General features: G+C 34.4%; 1 protein-coding gene across 2 annotated transcripts in view; it reads right to left on the minus strand.

The window, feature by feature from the left end:
* Positions 1-2,073: 2,073 nt before the first annotated feature.
* LOC126811686 (transcription initiation protein SPT3 homolog) overlaps positions 2,074-21,417 on the minus strand; it is a 55,155-nt gene continuing 35,811 nt past the window's right edge. The window contains exons 3-13 of one of the 2 annotated variants that reach the window (XM_050537522.2): positions 16,557-16,641; positions 13,557-13,643; positions 10,177-10,276; positions 7,819-7,905; positions 7,416-7,477; positions 6,099-6,174; positions 4,177-4,298; positions 3,760-3,909; positions 3,511-3,633; positions 2,997-3,110; positions 2,074-2,410 (exon numbers count right to left, since the gene is read on the minus strand). In XM_050537522.2, the coding sequence (XP_050393479.1) occupies positions 2,363-2,410; positions 2,997-3,110; positions 3,511-3,633; positions 3,760-3,909; positions 4,177-4,298; positions 6,099-6,174; positions 7,416-7,477; positions 7,819-7,905; positions 10,177-10,276; positions 13,557-13,643; positions 16,557-16,641 (1,054 nt within the window). In that variant the 3' untranslated portion in view covers positions 2,074-2,362. The remainder of the gene's footprint in view (positions 2,411-2,996; positions 3,111-3,510; positions 3,634-3,759; positions 3,910-4,176; positions 4,299-6,098; positions 6,175-7,415; positions 7,478-7,818; positions 7,906-10,176; positions 10,277-13,556; positions 13,644-16,556; positions 16,642-21,417) is intronic. The other variant, XM_050537523.2, reaches the window with a different exon arrangement.

Below are 21,417 nucleotides of genomic sequence, written 5' to 3' on the forward strand. Positions count from 1 at the left end.
CAAAATGTGATGTATAAATTGGTTGTTTACCGAGTAGTTTAAAGTACTATATCGTTTGATAGCCAAGTGTATTGTCTACTAGATGGTACTAAAGCGATAAGTTTCTATTACAAATTAAAAAAGTTTTTTACGAATTCGAGCAAGTTTAGACGCCTTTTTCTCGAAAAGTCCACCTAAATTTATTTTTTTTAACTTCTTCTATAGAGAGTCCATACGGTATTCTTTTGTATGTCCCAGGTTTTTTGTCTACATGACATCATCACTTTATACCAGTGAATAAAAAGCACTCCACTGCAACTATTTATAACCAAAATGCCTTTCTTACTTAATAACGAAAAATTGATGTTGTTTATTAGACAATTGTAAATTGATAAATTATCTGCGAAGTTTTAAATACTGTCTAAAACGAAAAACGCTAGAAACTATATATAAGTCATTCATTCTTCGAATTTTCGATTATGCAGATTGTGTATGGAATAATTGTTCTAAAGATAAATCTACACAACTTGAAAAACTTCAACTCGACGCATTGGGTACCTCTCATAATATACTCTATACGGAAACTGGAATCTGCCAGCTTCAATTAAGACCCTATCAACATAAAATGATACTTTTCTACAAAATTTTAAATGGACTAGTTCCTAAATATCTAACCAATATAGTTCCACCTCTTGTATCCGCTGACCATCCCTACCGTCTTCGAAACTCAAACCAAATTAAGCAAATAAACTGTAGAACATTACTGTACCAGAATTCTTTCTTTCCATCTTCTATTAAGCAGTGGAATGATCTAAGTCTTCCAACAAAAAATTCCAAAACTATTTCTGAATTCAAAACTAAATTAAAATCAAGCTTGCACTTATTCAAAACTAATGCCCACTACTATATAGGCGAAAGGCATCTACAGAAAATACACTGTAAACTTCGAAATTCAAAGAGCGATTTAAACCTTCAGAAATGTCTGATGCATATATCGGAAAATCCCTCTTGTTTATGTGGCCAAGGTGTCGAAGACTGCTAACATTATTTCTTACACTGTCCACAATAAAACTCTCAGCGAAAAATAACAATAAATAAATTAGATATAGAACATAAAAATATACAAACAATACTTTCTGGAAACACAGCTATTTCTTTGGAGGACAATTCCTTCATCGTTGAAATTGTACATGACTTTATCAAACTAAATAAACTCTTTAAAACTGCCTAGATCATTCCCCCCCCCCCCCTCCGAAAGCAGGGGTGACCTCATAAAACTTGGCGAATAAATTTTTGGCCTTGGCATCGACATCGTCTTATTGAATATCTACCGTTATAATCTACTTGTAAGTGTATTGTATGTTCTTTCCAAGGGATCTTTACCTTCACCTTCTGCACCCTGTAAAATTTGTAAATCAAACATATCCAGTCATCTATCTTCTCAATGATCATTGTTTATGGAAGCGATTTTACATAAGCAGCAATGCTTGTTATTGTATCCATATATAATATGTTAGATATATCTGTGACTCACTAATGAAATAAAATATTGTTTAAACCAATTGTAAATTAATACTGCCTTTTGACCCTTGCGTAATACTATTCTTTTTTTTCTTTTGCCATTTCGCGTAGTTCTCAGAAACTGTAAGAAGCGATAGATTTTTCCTCATGAAAGTTGTCAACATTTAGCACTTATGAGTTGCAAAAGGTGTGAGCAGCCAGGAAATGATGTAAATCTTTAACGTTCTTGAAAATTGAAAATCTGCTATAATTCTGGTAATTTTCATTCAATTTCTTAGATAGTTACATTTTTGGATAGCCAGAGACATTGCTGAATAGGATAGCAGTTTTAAACTGTCGAATTAAGAAACTTTTGTCGTTATCATTTTTTGGGTGAAAATTGAAAACAGCATATTTTGTTGTCAAAGATGTATTATTTCACGGACTTCAACCGAAGTGAAGTAACTTACCGAAACGAAATTAAGTTAAGTTAAGTTACTGAACTTAACCTTGATTACAAATTATTATTTGAACAATAAACAGGTACCATGAAGTCAACAGTCATTAACATTATCCTGTTTACTTGTTTTCACCAACAGTTTTTCTTTTTATTTATGCTATAAATAATACAAATACACCATGTTAGCACTTAACAAGTACAAACCCTAAACACAAGATATTTAATGTCACTTGATCCATTTACTTCATTTGGAAGTTTTTATGTCACTCAATATTTGCAATTGTGCTAAATTTAAGTTGTCTGATTTCTTCAAATTTTTGTGTGCACAGTTGTCTTGCACTACCTATTAAAACAGTTAATCTCAGCTGTAAGATTTGATCAGACTTTATGTTCAGCATCTTCAGCAGTATATCAATTATTATATCACAGACACAGTAAGTTTTGCTTGGGAGATACCATGGTATTTACTTTCTGAAAATAGAAGATAAACTTCTGTCATAACAACTGAATCTCAAGTTTACATATCAGCTTACTGAGTAGTCATGTCAAATATGTAATTAAAAGGCAAAATATTCTGTTGAACACAAAAAAGCGGTTACTTATGCTGAAGCCATCCTGAATTTAGAATGATACTCATGAGATTCAGTAATTGTTTATAATAAGGCTTTACTAAATGGGGGCTTATGTTGCACTTGTGATCCGATGTGACTGTGCCATTTAGTTTGCAAGAAAAACCGACATAAGTGGTCTTGAAAAAAGCCAGTTGAAACTAGTTGCATGTTCTACTTTCCTAGGATAGATTACAACTAGTTTTGAAGGAATGCTTGAGGGAATTAGCCAATCAGGTTTATTTTGTAGTTTTCCTCAGGTCTCATCACATCATCTGTGTATATAATAGTGGCTGATGACGCTAATGGATATCAAAAGCATATTTGTATTCAAAGAAAGGATAATACCATGAAATAGCAGAAATCTTTGTCAATACCACAAGATATGACACAGTTGGACCTTATCAGACCATTCAGACCACCCCCCATAGTTAGACAATAAAACCTACAGTTGTTGAAGCAAATGGGCCTATACTCTGTCCATATCTTCTGAGAGCTTCTTGAATATCTGAAGGGTGAATAACTTTGTCTCCTTGAGACTCTATATTACTGGTCTGTCCACTCTGTAAAAAACATTATCAGTTTAGGTTAATATTAATAATTACAGTTAAATCTTGGGATCATTTTCTGAATAAACCGAGAAGTTCACTGTGCTGTAATCATTGTGCTTTTACTATAAACATTGCCAGCCAATTTCACATATCTTGCCTTCTCGAGACTGGCCATAACTATTTTAACAGAAAATGTACAAACACTTTATTGTTATGGTTTTGTAAGATGTAATTTGTAATCCATAATTTTTATAGCATGTCAGTTGCTCGACAGGTCAATTTCTCAAATCTCAAAATGGTTACGTCACTGTCGGTCAGTTGAATCGAGACATGCAATTAAAGCACATTTGTTTCATTTTTAAATTTTTTGTTACATCATTAATGCAGGCACTGAATTCGTACATCTGTTTACCTTCCTGCGTTTCTTTGATTTAGATTTGTTAGATGATACAGAAGTTTGATTTGTAAGTAATGGTGGTGCTGCAGTACTGGCTTGTATCGATGGTGTAGATGGTGTTGATGGAGGACTTTGTTGCTATAATAAAAACATCAAACATATCATATTAATTATAACAGAGAAAGTTATCTTAGAATTAGGATGTCACTGACTGTACCGTAAAATAGTCCACTAAACAGATAAAAGACCAAATATAGAACTTACACCTGACGGAGATCCAAGTCCACCCACTGCAGATTTAACAAGATTTTCAGCATCATGATAATTATGACATAGTTGAGGTAAAGTTTTCTGCATTGGATCACTGACAGTTGCTCTCATATCTTGTTTAACTATCAGAGCCAGATCAACTATCTACAAAAATATGTTTTCAGTAATTAAAATGAATATCCTGGGACAATAAAGTTTAATATTAACTGAGCTCACCAATAGTAAACAATCAGTCATCAGATTGACAAACGTTTTATCCTATTTCTCACTGTGGGGTTGGCACTGCAGTGTCACAAATGCAAATCCCAGAGCTTACCTTTTTTAAAGAGTTCCATAAATAAATGAAATAAACAATAATCAACTCAATGTTTTTAAATTAAACAAATAGATTCTCCTGTTCTAAAAACCTACCTCTGCCACAGTTTCATAAGCTAGATAACTTATAACTTCTAATGCATGTGGATTAGGTTTAATATCAACATTGACTCCGGCCATCAACCATTCTTTAAATCTTTGGAATTTGTATTTTCGACCTTAAAAATACAAAGATAAATCATCTACTTTGGATAAGGGGTCTGCAAGAAATGTCATTTTTACTTCTCTATTGTGATGTTTGTAAATGAAAATAGATATGGTAGCTTAATTTCCCGCACTAGACTCTTTTATTCACATCAAAATCTTGGTATTTTAAATCTTTGAGTTAAGTGCAATACATTATATTCATAAAGTGCCAGAACTGGTTTTGAAATTTTATCATAGAAAAAATTCACAGGTTTATTACTGGCAAAAGTCTGTTTCATCTGTATATGCCTGACATTTCAATGTGGGCTTATAAAAAGTAAAATTTCAAATTTAATGTGTAATTTATTATGAATCAAATGATATGTATTTACGGTAAATAAATCTGAACAAATCTTGACTGGTTTGGCCAAAGTGAATTTTGTTTTTTTTGGCCAAATATTGCACAATTTTCTATTTATCATACCTGTGTAAATTGAACTATTTTTGGAAGAAGATTCATTTTAGAGATTCAACTATCACAATATTACAATGTGACGATAAGCAGCTTTAATACCAATGGGCATTAGAAATATTTTCTCTCTTTAAAATTTAAACCACAGCTAAACAAAACTTTCATTTCTGGTAATTAAATACTAATGAGATTTTTCTTTTGTGACCTCTACAGGGTCCACAACCTTCGTATCACATACTTTTACACAATTTGCGTACAAAGAGCAGCCATTTTGTTAGACACTTTCGTTTTGATTTTCCCGAAATTCGAATTCGACCTTTATTATGCTGGAATGGTGATATATTTAAACGGTTTTTAAAATCGGATAAAAAATTGTGACCTCTCAAGAATCCACAAACTAAAAAACACGATTTTTCATACAATCAGGGGCCGTAATCCAGGAAGTTACAGTCTGATATTCACAAACAGCGAAAGGAACCGAGATCTTTGGGACATAAACATATATTTTAAGTTTCATCAAAATCTGATAACAATAGTGACTTCTAAAGGGTCCACAACCTTGGTATGACATACTTTTACACTATTTGCGTAAGGAGCTGCCATTTTGTCAGGCAATTTTGGTCCGATTTTCAAGAAATTGAACTCAACCGTCATTTTGTCAGGCAGTTTTGGTCGAATTTTCACAACATTGGAACATAACTGTCATTAGGGTTATAAATTTCAACGTTTTTTAAAATTGGATAAAAATTGTTACCTCTAGAGGGTCCACAAGCTAAAAACGTGATTTTTTGTACAATCAGGGCCATAATCCAGGAAGTTACACAGTCTGATATGTGCAAATATCAAAAGAAACCATGATCTTTGGATTATAAACATACATTTCAAATTTCATTAAAATTGAATACAAATTTTAACAAACTAAAAATGCGATTTTTTGAACAATCAGGGCCATAATCAAGGAAGTTACTTTCGGATATGCGCTATCATGGAAAGGAACCAAGATCTTTGTGAGATAAACATAATATTCAAATTTCATCAAAACTGAATACAAATTTTAACAAACTAAAAGTGGGATTTTTCGAACAATCAGGGTTACTTTCGGATATGCACGATTATCGAAAGGAACCAAGATCTTTGTGAGATAAACATAAATTTAAAGTTTCATCGAAATCGGATAAAAATTGTGACCTGTAGAGTGTCCACAAACAAATTGTGGACGGATATCCAGACGTACAGGGGCGACGGCATAATGCGGCCACATAAACATTTGGGCGTATAAAAAAGTAAATTCAGCAGCCAAAAGTTTAACGCATGAGTGTAAATTTGCTATAATATAAAAACTGCTGGTAATAAAACTTACTAAATCCAGATTGTCGAGCTTCACAAAACTCTGCATATTGCTTAGTATCTAAATTTCTACTCTGTAGTTCAGCTCTCTAAAACACAATGTAAAATTTGATAAATATTCAAGGTTTAATTCTTTCCAGTGATACTTTAATCTTTATTGAAGTCTCCCATCAATAATAAAAGACATCTGGTATTCAGTAGAAACTTTAGTAAATCAACAATGGCTAACTTTTTAAAACCATTTAAATTGAATTAAACATTCAATCATTATTAATAACATTAGGACAATAAAAGTTATTTTCTTAACATCTGAGACTTTTTTCAACAGATTTTAATTGTAAACATGCCAACAGACAGTAGTCCCCGCCCCAATCCCAAAATAAATGAGAGAGAGGGTTTAAGTCCACTAGACAAAAACTAGGTCATTTCGGGACTAACACATGGTTCAACTTTATTTCTATAATTCGCTTGAGTGTAGGGTCTTTAGCAGTGGGAGGACCCAGAGAAAACCCATGAGGTTGGACAGGCGACCCTACTCCTTGTCACGTACAACCGGGGATTCGAAACCACGCCAGTTGACTCAATGACAGACCTTATGATACAGCACGCACGTGCTAACCATTCCGCCATCCAACACCCCTATATATATATATATATATATATATATATATATATATATATATATATATATATATATATAAACTACTTGCACATTTATAAAGCATCTGGCAATCAAATTGTTTATCATTCTGCAAAACCTGAGCAGGAAATGCTAATTATTGAATTTAGCCAAGGTATTGATATAATCAAACTATACATTAAATCTCATCACTCCTCGCTCAATTAGAAGCAGTCTCCGCCAATCAAATTGCTTATCTCTGCTTAGCTTAAGCAGAAAATTCTCATAACCAAACTCAGCCAAGGCAGTCAGACATCAATTCTATCTCAATTTGAGTTATTGTGTTCCAAAAGGCATGGATAGACAATCAGCTGCTTATTAGCCAAAAAACAAAGTATTCATTCATTCAACTCAGTTAATATATTCACCTCACGAATATCTACAACTAGTTTGAACATTCTACACCAATTAGAACTTACTGTGTCCTAAAGTCTGATAAATGAGATTGCTTATCTCTGCTAAGTCTAAGCATGGACCTTATAAAATGTATTCTAAGGTCCATGGTCTAAGCCAAAATGTCCTTAGACCAGTTGGTGCAGATATGCAGAGCATTAAACTAACTCCATTTTATTTCATTTCATATCCTATCTACATACATAAATAGTACATACTTGTGTTAAAATTAACCATTAAAATAAAATTGATTCTCACCACCATACGTTCATGCTTGATTTCATCAAAACCCTCATCATCAAACAGAGCTATTAGTTCCCCTATAACATAAACATTAACTTTTAACACAAACTAACAACATAATATCATCTCTTTATCAGTCATCTACCAACATGAACCATATACTATTAATTTAGGTAATTAATGTAAGTACAAATACTACTATTGGTTTATAATGAATACCTCTCACAACACTTTACAGATATATATCATTAACTAAACCTTCCTACAATACAAACCCTACCCACAGAATATAATTATTCTTCATCTATAATTTGTTCTTGTGGTAAATGGTGTACAGCTGTAGGCACATCTATTAAGTGCTATAACTGCTATTGTAAAATTGTTAGTTTATGGTTGTTTTATGAATGCTGGAATGTACCTGTTTGATCTATTGATGAAAGAAAATCATAACAAACTTTTCTTCTTTTATACATAGGTACACTACCGGCTGGTGGGGGCTTCTCACCTACAGTATAAATAATTAAATCATTATATTTGAACATGGAGGGGTTTGGGTTGGCCTAATGGTCTAGAGTGTTACGCTTCAAGCTCTAGCTGGCCAGTCATCTCTGGCTTGAGGTTGTGGTTTCGATCCCTGGTGTGAATCTATGTGGCTTGGAGATAGAGGTGCCTTCTCAACCTTGTGGGTTTACTCCAGGTACTCCGGTTTCCTTCAACAATGTAATGTAATGAACATAAAAAAACAAGCCAACAGTGAGGCTGATGTCCCCCGCCGAAATCCCAAAATAAATAGATGGCACATATTAATTAATCGCACATTTATTTTTTTCAAAAGTATCAAGCAATCAAACTGATTATCAACTTTACATTAAATTTCATCACTCTCTATCAGATAGAATCAAAGTTATCTTGTCCCAAAGCATCGACCAATGAAATTGCTTAGCTCAGCTTAGCTTTAGCTCGAAATGTTAATCATTGAACTCAGTCAAGACATTCACCTAATGAACATCTACATCAAGTTTAAACATTCTACCTTAATTAAAAGCAGAGTTGTTACGTTCCAAAGTCTTGACCAATCAAATAGCTTATCGCTTGTTAGCCCTAAGCAGAAAATTCTCATCATCGAACTTATTCAAGGTAATGACATAATGAATCTATACTCAGAGTTTCATCACTCTCACTTAATTATAACCAAAGTTATCGTGCCCCAAAGCATCAACCAATAGATTGCTTAGGCCTGCTTACAGTAAAGAGACAATGTTTATCATCAAACTCCATCAAGGCATTCACCTAATGAATGCCTACACCAAGTTTGAACATCCTACCTCAATTAGAAAGAGAGTTATTGTGTTCCAATGTCTTGACCAATAAAATTGCTCATCGCTCTGCTTACCCTGAGCAGAAAATGCTTATTATCGAACTTAGTCAAGGTATTGATGTAATGAAACTATACACCAAATTTTATCACTCTCACTTAAATTGAATTAAAGTTATCGTGTCCCAAAGCATCAACCAATCAAATTGCTCATCTCTGCTTACCCTAAGCAGAAAATGCTCATCTTCGAACTCCATCAAGGCATTGACCTAATGAACACATACACCAAGTTTGAACATTCTAGCTCAATTAGAAGCTAATTATTGTTACTGGTGAACACTTCCCACTATCAGTAGATTGAGCAAATTAGTGAAATCAGTTTACTAATAAAATTACATTGTGAGCTATAATTTGATGTAATAATTAATCTGAAATAAAAACAAATAAACTACCGATATTTAATCACAGTTTATCAGTTGATATGAATTTTGTTGGACTGTAAATTGTCATGTTAATCAAACTGTTTATAAATATTTATACTATAAAAATGAATTTATTTATTTAATTAGTTAAAGATACATTATGGGAGACAAGATAAAGAGATGGCAGTTCTCGCTATAATAGTTAAAAACTAGATAGTGTAAAGGTAATTTGCTGAAAATTTTATCACTCTCACTTAAATTGAATTAAAGTTATCGTGTCCCAAAGCATCAACCAATCAAATTGCTCATCTCTGCTTACCCTAAGCAGAAAATGCTCATCTTCGAACTCCATCAAGGCATTGACCTAATGAACACATACACCAAGTTTGAACATTCTAGCTCAATTAGAAGGAGAGTTATTGTTTCCCAAAAAGTGTGACGGACGGATGGACGGACGGACAGACAGACGGACGAACCCATTTTTATAGTTCCCTGCTTTCTTCGAAAGGGGAAGGGGGGGGGGGGGGGGGAAGAGGACAAGAAGTCAACTTGTCTGCAATATCACCATTGGTGGAAGCGAACATTAAACACCAATAGAAGAAGAATAGTTAAATATATTTGGTTAGGTAATGCACAAACTCAGAGAGAGAGAGAGAGAGATGAAGTTTAACATCCACTTGACAAAAACTTGGTCATTAGCAGTGGGAGGAAACTGGAGGACCTGGAGAAACTCACGAGGTTGGACAGCCGACCCTACTCCTTTTCACATACAATCGGGGAATCGAAACCACGCCAGTTGACTCAATGACAGACCTTATGATACAGCGCGCACATGCTAACCATTCGGCCATCTAACCCCCCTCCACAAACTCAACTAACATCTATTGCATATTATAAGTAAAGGTTTCAGGGTTGTGGTTTAATTTAACACTTGTGAAATTTTAGTGGATAGATATTGATTTTTTTTTTTGTTCAGAAGTACATACTTCAAGAGTAGTTAGCTACGGTATATCAAACAAGAAAGAGTTGTTCTACTTACTTGCCTCTTGATTTTCTTCCTCCTCAAGTCCAGCTGATCTTAATGCTAAAGCTTTTGTATCTTTAACCTTCATATATCTTAATAACCTTCTTAATTTAATCTATAATTAAGTTCAGATAATTTAATAATCTCAATGACAGATATGTAGCCACACATCCAAGGAATTTACATAATTTGGGTATGTTGATCCAAAGAATGTATCTTATAATCTGCTCTAGCCAGGAGTATATCTTAGTCTGAGGCAGAACAGCGCTTTGGGAAATGTCATACAGAATGCATGACAATAGAGCAGCTTCTGTAATTAGGATTGAACACAAGCTATTGTGCATGCATATATGTCAGCAAAAAATGGTGCGTTCCAAGCTTAAATTCTTATGTGTGGCAGTGGCAGTGTGGAAGAGCTTGATTTTTAATCAGCAGTTTTCACAATTCACACTAAATCTGTGTCTGGATAAATAGATCGAACTCAATGACCATAGAATACCGCTCAGGTTATTCAATGGTTCACAAGAGGGTATCTCTGTGCAAGCATTCCAGCAAATAAGAACAAATTCAATGGTCATTGAGTTCTGTTTTATTCTAATATTTCTATAACTATATGCTAATTAATGAAAACTATTGATGTCTAAGTCCGTATCACACCGTCCTGAAAAGTGATCCGATTATACAACACCCACCAATAAAAAAAAGTTCCCAAAAGATTTTAGTAATTTCCACAAAAAATGTAAATTAATGAAAACTGTTATTTGTAAGACCGTATCACACCGTCCTGAAAAATCATCCAATAAAACATCCACCAATAAAAAAAAAGTTCCCAACTGGGCATTTGTCAGGTTTCTCCTTGTTACTGTACAGGTTTAACCTCACTATCCCCACATTTGATTGTTTTGATAAAGGATTTGGAGGTTATTAGTAATGTAGACCATGGGTGTAGGACTATAGTCTGTTTTAATTAATTAGTATCACTGGTGTAAACTTCTCACTCTAATTATTGTTACTGGTGAACACTTCCCACTATCAGTAGATTGAGCAAATTAGTGAAATCAGTTTACTAATAAATTTACATTGTGAGCTATAATTTGATGTAATAATTAATCTGAAATAAAAACAAATAAACTACTGATATTTAATCACAGCTTATCAGTTGATATGAATTTTGTTGGACTGTAAATTGTCATGTTAATCAAACTGTTTATAAATATTTATACTATAAAAATGAATTTATTTATTTAATTAGTTAAAGATACATTATGGGAGACAAGATAAAGAGATGGCAGTTCTCGCTATAATAGTTAAAAACTAGATAGTGTAAAGGTAATTTGCTGAAAATTTCAGTCAAATTGATCCACTATGAGCCGAGAAAGAAGCGGGTGACATTTATACTATAAAAATGAATTTATTTATTTATTTATTTAATTAGTTAAAGATACATTATGGGAGATAAGATAAAGAGATGGCAGTTCTCGCTATAATAGTTAAAAACTAGATAGTGTAAAGGTAATTTGCTGAAAATTTCAGTCAAATTGATCCACTATGAGCCAAGAAAGACGCGGGTGAAATTTTTGCATACTCTCGGTCATCATTACTAAAATCATTAATATAAACAGCATAGTCTCGATTATCCACTTTTTCTGATTTAATTATTAACGGCCGTTAGCGGCATATAGGAATCTAATCCAGCCAACATCGAAGGCTAGCCTTGACATCAAGAGTTTATTATGGTCTGAATAAGTTAATTAATGCCTAATTGATAATTTAGATAACATTTCAGGCCTAAAGAAAGACTTGTAATAGGCAGATTTTGCTCTTGCATAATGCATGTTTGATATATGTATTTATCTATTTATTTAGTTAATATATGCATATATAATTATTTATTATATATTTGTACTTATTATATATCAAACTGTTTATAAATATTTATACTATAAAAATGTATTTATTTATTTATTTACTATGTTAAAGTGTCACAAACTTGTTACAGACGATACTTTAAATCCCCTTAAACCCCCTTTGTTGGTTAATTAGTCATGGCCGGGTGGACCTAAACAATAGATGTGGGGAAAGTGAGGTGTCCCCACTGTACATACGAGAAATAAAATCTTTCCCCGTTGTCATTCTCACCACTCTGTCTTGTCTTTGTACTCTTTTCTCAGAACTGCACATATTCACCTAGAACAGGATCAGAAAGAAGTTCCAGATCGCTCAACGTTAACTGTGAATGTTGTGATTTCCATGAAAGCAGAATAGCAAATCGTTAAAGTACCAAATTGTATTTAGTAGTGACGGGTGAGTGCAAGCCAAGTTCTCTGATTGCCAAAGTAACTCCTTGTTGTCATCGTTAGCTTCATACCAAACTTAGGCTGTCTGTCTACAGTTAGCTCCGCTTGAGAACAGACACTAAGCTAGCTGACCAACATTTTATGTCCTAAATCAACGATTTTAGTCGGAAGCAAAAAGAATTTTGTTAAGTATTTATTATGCTTCCATTTAATAAAATTGAAAAAGTTTATTTAGTCTTTGTGTGTATGACAGATGTGAAACGGAGTAGAACCGCATTACAAAATTGTATACTAATTTTGGGATATGGTGGCCATTTAGGGCAGAGATCTATTCTTGAAGTACATGTATGAAGTAGATGGATCTATGTGTGCAGAATGCAGTTAGCTTCTGCGCTTTTCTGTTCAGGTTTCCTTTCCCTTTCTTTTTGAGTTTACCTCGCATTGTTGCGAGTACTCCCTTGGACACTTCAAACTCTTTCGATGAGATCAAACTTTTGCTGTAGCCTTTATCACAGAGATAGCGGTCCAATCCCCTGTGGAAGCTGGTCAGTGAGTTCGGCTCATAATCTTTCCCCATCGTCTTTCTTGATGGCCTTGAGGAAATCTCCAATATTATAAATCCAATTCATCGGCAGTAATTTGTTATGTTTTCCTGGATTCACTTCTTGATTCTAAGTATCTATGGAACCTTTTTTCGCAGGTTTCTGTTTTCTGCTTGTATTTACAGACCTGTTCTCTTTTATAAAATTCCGCAGATCAGGTTTAGAGTTTTCATGATTTTGTTCATTGTTTTCTTGCTCCACATGTTCAAATGCCATCAGCATTTCGTCTCCTTTGGAAATATCCATAGTTTCCAATTCTTGGATGTCATTTTCTTCAACTGTAGACAGACTATCCAAAAAATCATCCACAATAACTTCAAAATTAATTTTAGGCTCTGCCATTTTTTTTTACAAAATCGTAGGTTGCCAAGTAGTGACGTCATTCTGGGATAAAGTAGTCCCTGTCGAAGCCATTGAATACAACCATGGCTGTATTCAATGATTTTGCTTGTATTTGAATGTAGTTATAAAATAAAAGAATATATTACATACAAACCTTGTCTTTTCTCATCAAAAACACAATATCTTCTATACCTATAAATCGACTGGTTCTTGTTGAGGCTACTTCTGCTGCTTGTTGAAGCTGCAATAAATACTGGATTTTTGATTTCCATATGTTATGTAAATTTGTTTACTAATCACATGTTTTTCTTTCATTTACATAACTACTGCTACTTAAAGATACATTATCAGAGATTAGATAAAGAACTGGCAGTTCTCACTATAAAAGTTAACCAGCGGCTGCCAGGCAGGATACGTCCACATTTTGCAAGAGATGGATAGAGAACAAGCTAAACAAAAAGTGATTTTTCATAACATCAAGGGTCATAATTCAGGAAGGTACGATCAGATATGGGCAAATATCGACAGGAGTTTCAAGTTTCATTAAAATCGGATCAAAATTGTGACCTCAGTCAAGCGCCATAATTCGGGAAGTTACGATCCGATATGTGCAAATATTGACAGGAACCAAGATCTTTGCGTTATAAATATATATTTCAAGTCTCATCAAAATCGGATCAAAATTGTGAGCTCTAGAGGGTCCACAACCTTGATATACCATATTTTTACACTGATCGCGTACGATGGGCAGCCATTTTGTCCGGCAGTTTTGGTCTGATTTTCACGAAATTCAAACTCTATATTTAAGGTTTTGTCAAAATCGAATAAGTAATTATCAGAAAATCATTAGAATTTGTTTAGTTTTTATAAAGTTCTGCCCCATGCTAACGTTTAGCATATGAAACATTTAAAATCATGGATGTAGCCGATTCATTGAAAATCAATATACTTTCGTCTCAAGAGCTTAAACTCTGTGTATCAATCTGAAGTCAATCAGATGATAACATAAGCCTCTAGAGCGTCACAAGAAATTTCAAAGTGATCAAGGGCCATAACTCTGGCCCTAAATATCGGATATCATTGAAAATCACTAGGCTTCTTCGTCTTATAACCTTAAACACTGTGTATAAATTTAAAGTCAATTGGATATTAACTTAATCCTCTAGAGCATCCACAAGATTTTTTGAGGTGATCAAGGGCCACAACTCTGGCAGTAATTATCGGAAATCGCCGAATATTAATAGGCTTCTTCGTCTCATGACTTTAAACACTGTGTATAAATTTAAAGTCAATCGGATATTAACTTTGGCCTCTGGAGCATCAACAAGCAATTGTGGACGCCGGACCGATGGACATACGGATGGACGGGGGCAATGACAATATAACTTTGGCCTCTGGAGCATCCACAAGCAATTGTGGACGCCGGACCGATGGACGGGGGCAACGACAATATACGACCACATTTCAATGTGGGCGTATAAAAATTGTGACCTGTAGAGCGTCCACAAAGAAAATGTGAACGGACACACAGACGGACGGACGGACGGACAGGGGCGACGACAATATACGTCCACATGAAGATGTGGGCGTATAAAAATTGTGACCTCTATTGGGACCACAAGATTTTTCGATACATGCCAATATCGAAAGGAACCGAGATCTTAGGGAGATAAACCTATATTTTAAGTTTCTTTGAAATCGGATAAAAATTGTGACCTGCAGAGTGTCCACAAACAATCCGGATTTTCGGATGGACAGGGGCGATGACAATATGGGCGTATAAAAACTAGATAATGTAAAGGGAATTTGCTGAAAATTTCAGTCACATTGATCCACTCTGAACCAAGAATTTAGGATTAAATTTTGGGCCTAGCCTCGACCATCATTACTAAAGTAATGAGTGTTGAGCAGGCTAGCGATGACATCGAGAGTTGATTGTTAAGTTAATTAATGTCTAATTAATAATTTAGATAACATTTCGGGCCTAAAGAAAGACCTGCAATTGGCAAATTTAGCTCTTGCATAATGTATGTTTAACTGATATTATGAAGTTGATATTTCAGTAGAAGCCAACATATAACAATTATAACTACTAGCCAGGCAATGAAAAATATGCCACAGCTAAATCGTCAGAGCACTCCACATTTACAAGACAATCAAAACTGACCAAGAGTAACGACCAATGGGGCAATTATCAGATATAAATAAAATTTGATTGGCCTATGTTTAGTTATATGCAGTGCTAATATTTATTATACAAAACATATACCAGTTATATATGTTGTTGGAAATCGCTGAAAATCAATAGGATTTTCATTTCATGAACACTGTGTAAATTTAAGGTCAATTTATTATACAAAACATGTACCAGTAATCAGATGATAACTTTACCTGTTCAATTTATTATACAAAACATGTACCAGTTTACCTGTTCAAGTTATCAGAAATTGTTGAAAATCAATAGATGTTTTCATATTATGCATATAAAAAATTGTGTATAAATTTCAAACGATTTACCACTATTCTTATCAGCGACATTTCCCTTTCAGTTTCTATTGAATAAACCAAGACATGAACTTGAAACCGGAATGTGAATTAAATTTTGAAAAAAATCAAGCACATGTACCTATTTTTCTCTGGTATAGTTTAAATATTCATGCCCTTTCTGTACCTTATTACTCTTTTTTCATTTATGCCCGCCCTTTCCCCGTCAAACCCCATTTCATTTCATTTCATTTTTTGCCCGCCCTTTGATCATTACTCCCTTCTTCTCATATCGCCCAGTTAGGGAAGCTGCTCTAGATCGACCACAAGCGATGGATGTGGGTGATAATAACAGATGACAATATTTCAATGTGGGTGTAGAAAAATGACATACATGTACATACAATATCAGTATTCATTGGATTATGAATGCTGTAGATCGGTTTGATTAATTAAGTCAAAGTGAAATGTAAATATTTCGAAATCTTTCTGTTTTATTAATCTGTTGAACATACCAAACTTAATATTGTTCAATATAATTCACATAAATAAATTGGCACAAAAACCTAGATATATATATATATATATATATATATATATATATATATATATATATATATATATATATATATAAGGGTTGGGAGTAAAGAAAAGTAATCTGAATACTTACAAGATTTGCCATCTGTTTATGAACTAGATCTTGCACCAAAAATGCTGAATCATGAAGTGGCTTTTTACAATCACCAAATCCATGCCTGAAACATATAAATTTACATATTTATCAATCATAGACAAATGGATTCCTGCACTACTTTCAGTTATAGTCACCTATCAGTCAAATAAGAATGAGCTTACATCACTTAATAACAAGCGGCTGCCTGGCAGGATACGCCCACATTTTACAAGAGATGGATAGAGAACAAACTAAAAACAAACAGGATTTTTTGTACAATCAGGGGCAATAATCCAGAAAGTTACGGTCTGAAATGCGCAAATATCAAAAGGGACTGAGATCTTTGGGATATAAAGATATGTTTTAAGTGTTACCAGAATCGGATAAAAATTGTGACCACTAGAGGGTCGACAACCTTCGTATTTTTACACAATTTGCGTACAAAGAGCGGCCATTTTGTTGGGCAGTTTCATTTCGATTTTCCCGAAATTCGAATTCAACCTTCATTATGGTGGAATGGTGAAATATTTAAACGTTTTTTAAAATCGGAAAAACAAATTGTGACCTCTAGAGATTCTGCAAGCTGAAAATGCCATTTTTCGAACAATCAGGGGACATAATCCAGGAAGTTAAGTTCAGGTATCCGTGATTATCAAAAGGATCCAAGATCTTAGTGTGTAATGGTGATATATTCACACAATCATTGTGACCTCTACAGGGACCACAAGCTAAAAACGTGATTTTTTGTTCAATCAAGGGCCATAATTCAGGAAGTTACGATCCGATGTGCGCGAATTTCAAAAGAAACCAAGAACTTTGGGTTATAAACTTACATTTCAAGTTTCATCAAAATCAGAAGAAAATTGTGACCTATAGAGGGTCCACAACATTGATATACCATATTTTTACGCTAATTGTGTATGTGGGGCGGCCATTTGGGCTGATTTTCACGAAATTCAAACTCAACCAAAATTACGGTGCAACAGTGATATGTTTCAACGGTTTTTTGAATCGGATATTATGACCTCTATAGGGTCCACAAGCTAAAAACGAGATTTTTTGTACAATCAGGGGCCATAATACAGGAAGTTACGGTCCGATATGCGCGAATATCGAAAGGAACCAAGATCTTTGGGTTATAAACATGCATTTCAAGTTTTATCAAAATCAAAAGAAAATTGTGACCTCTAGAGGGTCCACAACATTGGTATACCATATTTTTTTACGCTATATGAGTACAAGGAGCGGCCAAGTTTCTTGGAAATCGGATAAAAATTGTGACCTGTAGAGTGTCCACAAACAATTGTGGGTGGACAGGGGCGACGACAATATTCATGTGGACGTATAAAAATATTCAATAACAACAGGATTATTATTTTTTTTTTTAATGAGTTTTTAGTCAGTCAATATCACTTATCAACATACATGATTTTATTCTGGTTTGTTGTAGGTGGACCTCAGGTGGCAGAAATAAAGTTCGAGAAAATACATCTTACTTTTGTTTTTACATTAATTTTCAAGACTTAAAATTATTATGTAAAAGTTATTCATTCAACTATTTTTTTAGTAAATTGCAAGTATATCAGTAAGAGAAAGATGGTTCATCTTATGTTATTTAAGACGATTTATTTCAGATTTGTTTTATTTATTCGGGCATTGTTTTTAATAATGAAGGGAGTAGAAGCTTCATCATTACCATTCAGAATGTAAAGATAGGTTGCCAGGCAATGAAACATACGCCCACAGCAGCTAAATCAACCGGGCAGTCAACAAGAGTTGTCGCCAGTGATGTGATTTTGCCCGTATATTCCGGACTTGTCCGAATCTTTTTTCCAAACGCCCAAAATTGTCCGACCGGGAATATGCCCAATCGGACATCAAGACATGGTGAATAATATTTGCATATTTTTAGTTTTTTTGGTAATGAAACATTTATAATACATGAAAATCTGATTAAGAGTAACAACTCATGAGGTTATTATCAGAAAACCATTAGAATTTGTTTGGTTTTAATAGTTTACGAAACTTTTAATATTATGGATTTAGCTGTTCAAGTCATAAAAATTCATTGAAAATCAATATACTCATTCATCTCAAGATCTTACACTCTGTGTATCAATCTGAAGTCAATCAGATGATAACTTTAGCCTCTAGAGCATCACAAGATTTTTCAAAGTGATCAAGGGCCATAACTCTGGCAGTAATTATCATAAATCGCTGAAAATGAATAGACTTCTTTGTCTTATGACCGTAAACACTGCGTATAAATTTAAAGTCAATCGGATATCAACTTTGGCCTCTGGAGCGTCCACAAGATTTTTGAAGTGATCAAGGGCCATAACTCTGGAAGTAATTATTGAAAATCGCTGAAAATGAATAGACGTCTTTGTCTCATGACCTTAAACACTGTGTATAAATTTAAAGTCAACCGGATATTAACTTTGACCTCTAGAGCGTCCACAAGATTTTTTCAAAGTGATCAAGGGCCATAACTCTGGCAGTAATTATCGGAAATCGCTGAAAATCAATAGGTTTCTTCGTCTCATGACCTTAAACACTGTCTATAAATTTAAAGTCAATTGGATATTAACTTTAGCCTCTAGAGCGTCCACAAGATTTTTTGAGGTGATCAAGGGCCATAACTATGGCAGTAATTATTGGAAACCGCTGAAAATCAATATGCTTCCTCGTCTCATGACCTTAAACACTGTGTATAAATTGTAAGTCAATCGGATATTAACTTTAGCCTCTAGAGCGCGCACAAGATTTTTCAAAGTGATCAAGGACCATAACTCTGGCAGTAATTATCGGAAATTCGCTGAAAATCAATAGGCTTCTTCGTCTCAAGGCCTTAAACATTGTATATAAATTTAAAGTCAATCGGATATTACCTTTAGCCTCTAGATCGTCCAGAAGCAATTGTTGACGCCGGACGGACGGACAGGGGCGACGACAATATACGACCACTTTTCAATGTGGGCGTATAAAAATGAAATAAAATGGAGTTTAACGTCCTACTGTTCTGCTCCGAACTGGGCTAATGAAGATGGGAATACGCCATACAGTGTGCTATGAGGGAAATTTTGCCCGGACAGCGGCACTAAGACCTACTCTTATATTGAATTCCAACTGTCAAGTGATCTTTTACGTGCACAAAAATGTGTACACGGGACCTCAGTTTTTTGTATCATCCGAAGGACTAGACCGCTGTCCTTGTCAGACCCTCCGTCCTGCATCACTGACAAGGGGGGAACCACGCCGGAAAATCTAGATGAACTTTCTCGGCCAATGCAGGGATCCAACACCCGACCTCCAGGCTAGCGAGCCAGCGTCTTACCCACTTAGCCACTGTGACCCCCATTCAGCATGTCTTGGTCACCTTTAAAATTGATTTGTCTATTACCCAAAATAACTGGGAAAAAACATCACGCATGCTAACAGAGTGTCGACAAAACTTAATAATGTGTTTACTTTTAGCATGGGGTCCAAGCTCTGATCAATTCTGAGGTGAAGGTCCGAGTCTTTTTATTCAACTGACGTGTATCCACAGCATGCCAACCGAGTGTGGCCACAACTTGATAAACAAGTGAAATGTGTTTACTTTTAGCATTGCGTCCAAGCTTTGAACTGTTCGAGACAAAGGTCTTGAGTTTTTTTATTCAACTGACAACTGTAAATTCAGACAAATCACGACAACTATCCGTGTGTGAGAGTAATAGCAGAAAACGAAAAAACAAAATGCCTGTTGAAGACCATTTCAAACCCAGGCGTTGAGAAGTCTAAGATACGCACAAACTTTTCAACACGAATCTGATTAAGACTTTGCACACTTGTTCCTTGTGTAAAATAACCCAGAGGACAAATAACAGTCCCACCATTTGTTGAGTAATAATGGAGGTACAAACGGAAAGAAAGATAGGTTGCCAGGCAACAAAACATATGCCCACAGCAGCTAAATCGTCCAGGCAGTCAACAAGAGTTGTCGCATATTTTTACTTTTTTCGTTAATGAAACATTTATAATACATTAAAATCAAATTAAGAGTAACAACTCATTAAGTAATTATCAGAAAATCATTAGAATTTGTTTGGTTTTTATAAAGTTCTGTCCCATGCTAACGTTTAGTATACGAAACTTTTAATATCATGGATTTAGCTGTTCACGTCATAAAAACTCATTGAAAATCAATATACTTGTTTGTCTCAAGACCTTAAACTCTGTGTATCAATCTGAAGTCAATCGGATGATAACTTTAGCCTCTAGAGCATCACAAGATTTTTCAAAGTGATCAAGAGCCATAACTTTGACAGTAATTATTGGAAATCGTTGAAAATCAATATGATTCTTCGTCTCATGACCTCAAACTGTGTATAAATTTAAAGTTAATCGTATATTAACTTTAGCCTCTAGAGCATTTACAAGATTTTTCAAAGTGATCAAGGCAATAACTCTGGCAGTAATTATCGGACATCACTGAAAATCAATAGGCTTCTTCGTCTCATGACCTTAAACACTGTGTGTAAATTTAAAGTCAATCGGATATTAACTTTAGCCTCTAGAGCGTCCACATGATTTTTCAAAGTGATCAAGGGCCATAATTATGGCAGTAATTATCAGAAACCGCTGAAAATCAATAGGCTTCCTTGTCTCATGACCTTAAACACTATGTATAAATTTAAAGTCAATCGGATATTAACTTTAGCCTCTAGAGCGTCCACAAGATTTTTCAAAGTGATCAAGGGTCATAACTCTGTCAGTAATTATCGGAAATCGCTGAAAATCAATAGGCTTCTTTATCTCATGACCTTAAACACTGTGTATAAAATTAAAGTCAATCGGATATTAACTTTGACCTTTA

The sequence above is a fragment of the Patella vulgata genome, chromosome 2, assembly GCF_932274485.2.
Source record: "Patella vulgata chromosome 2, xgPatVulg1.2, whole genome shotgun sequence".
Lineage (NCBI taxonomy): Eukaryota > Metazoa > Mollusca > Gastropoda > Patellidae > Patella > Patella vulgata.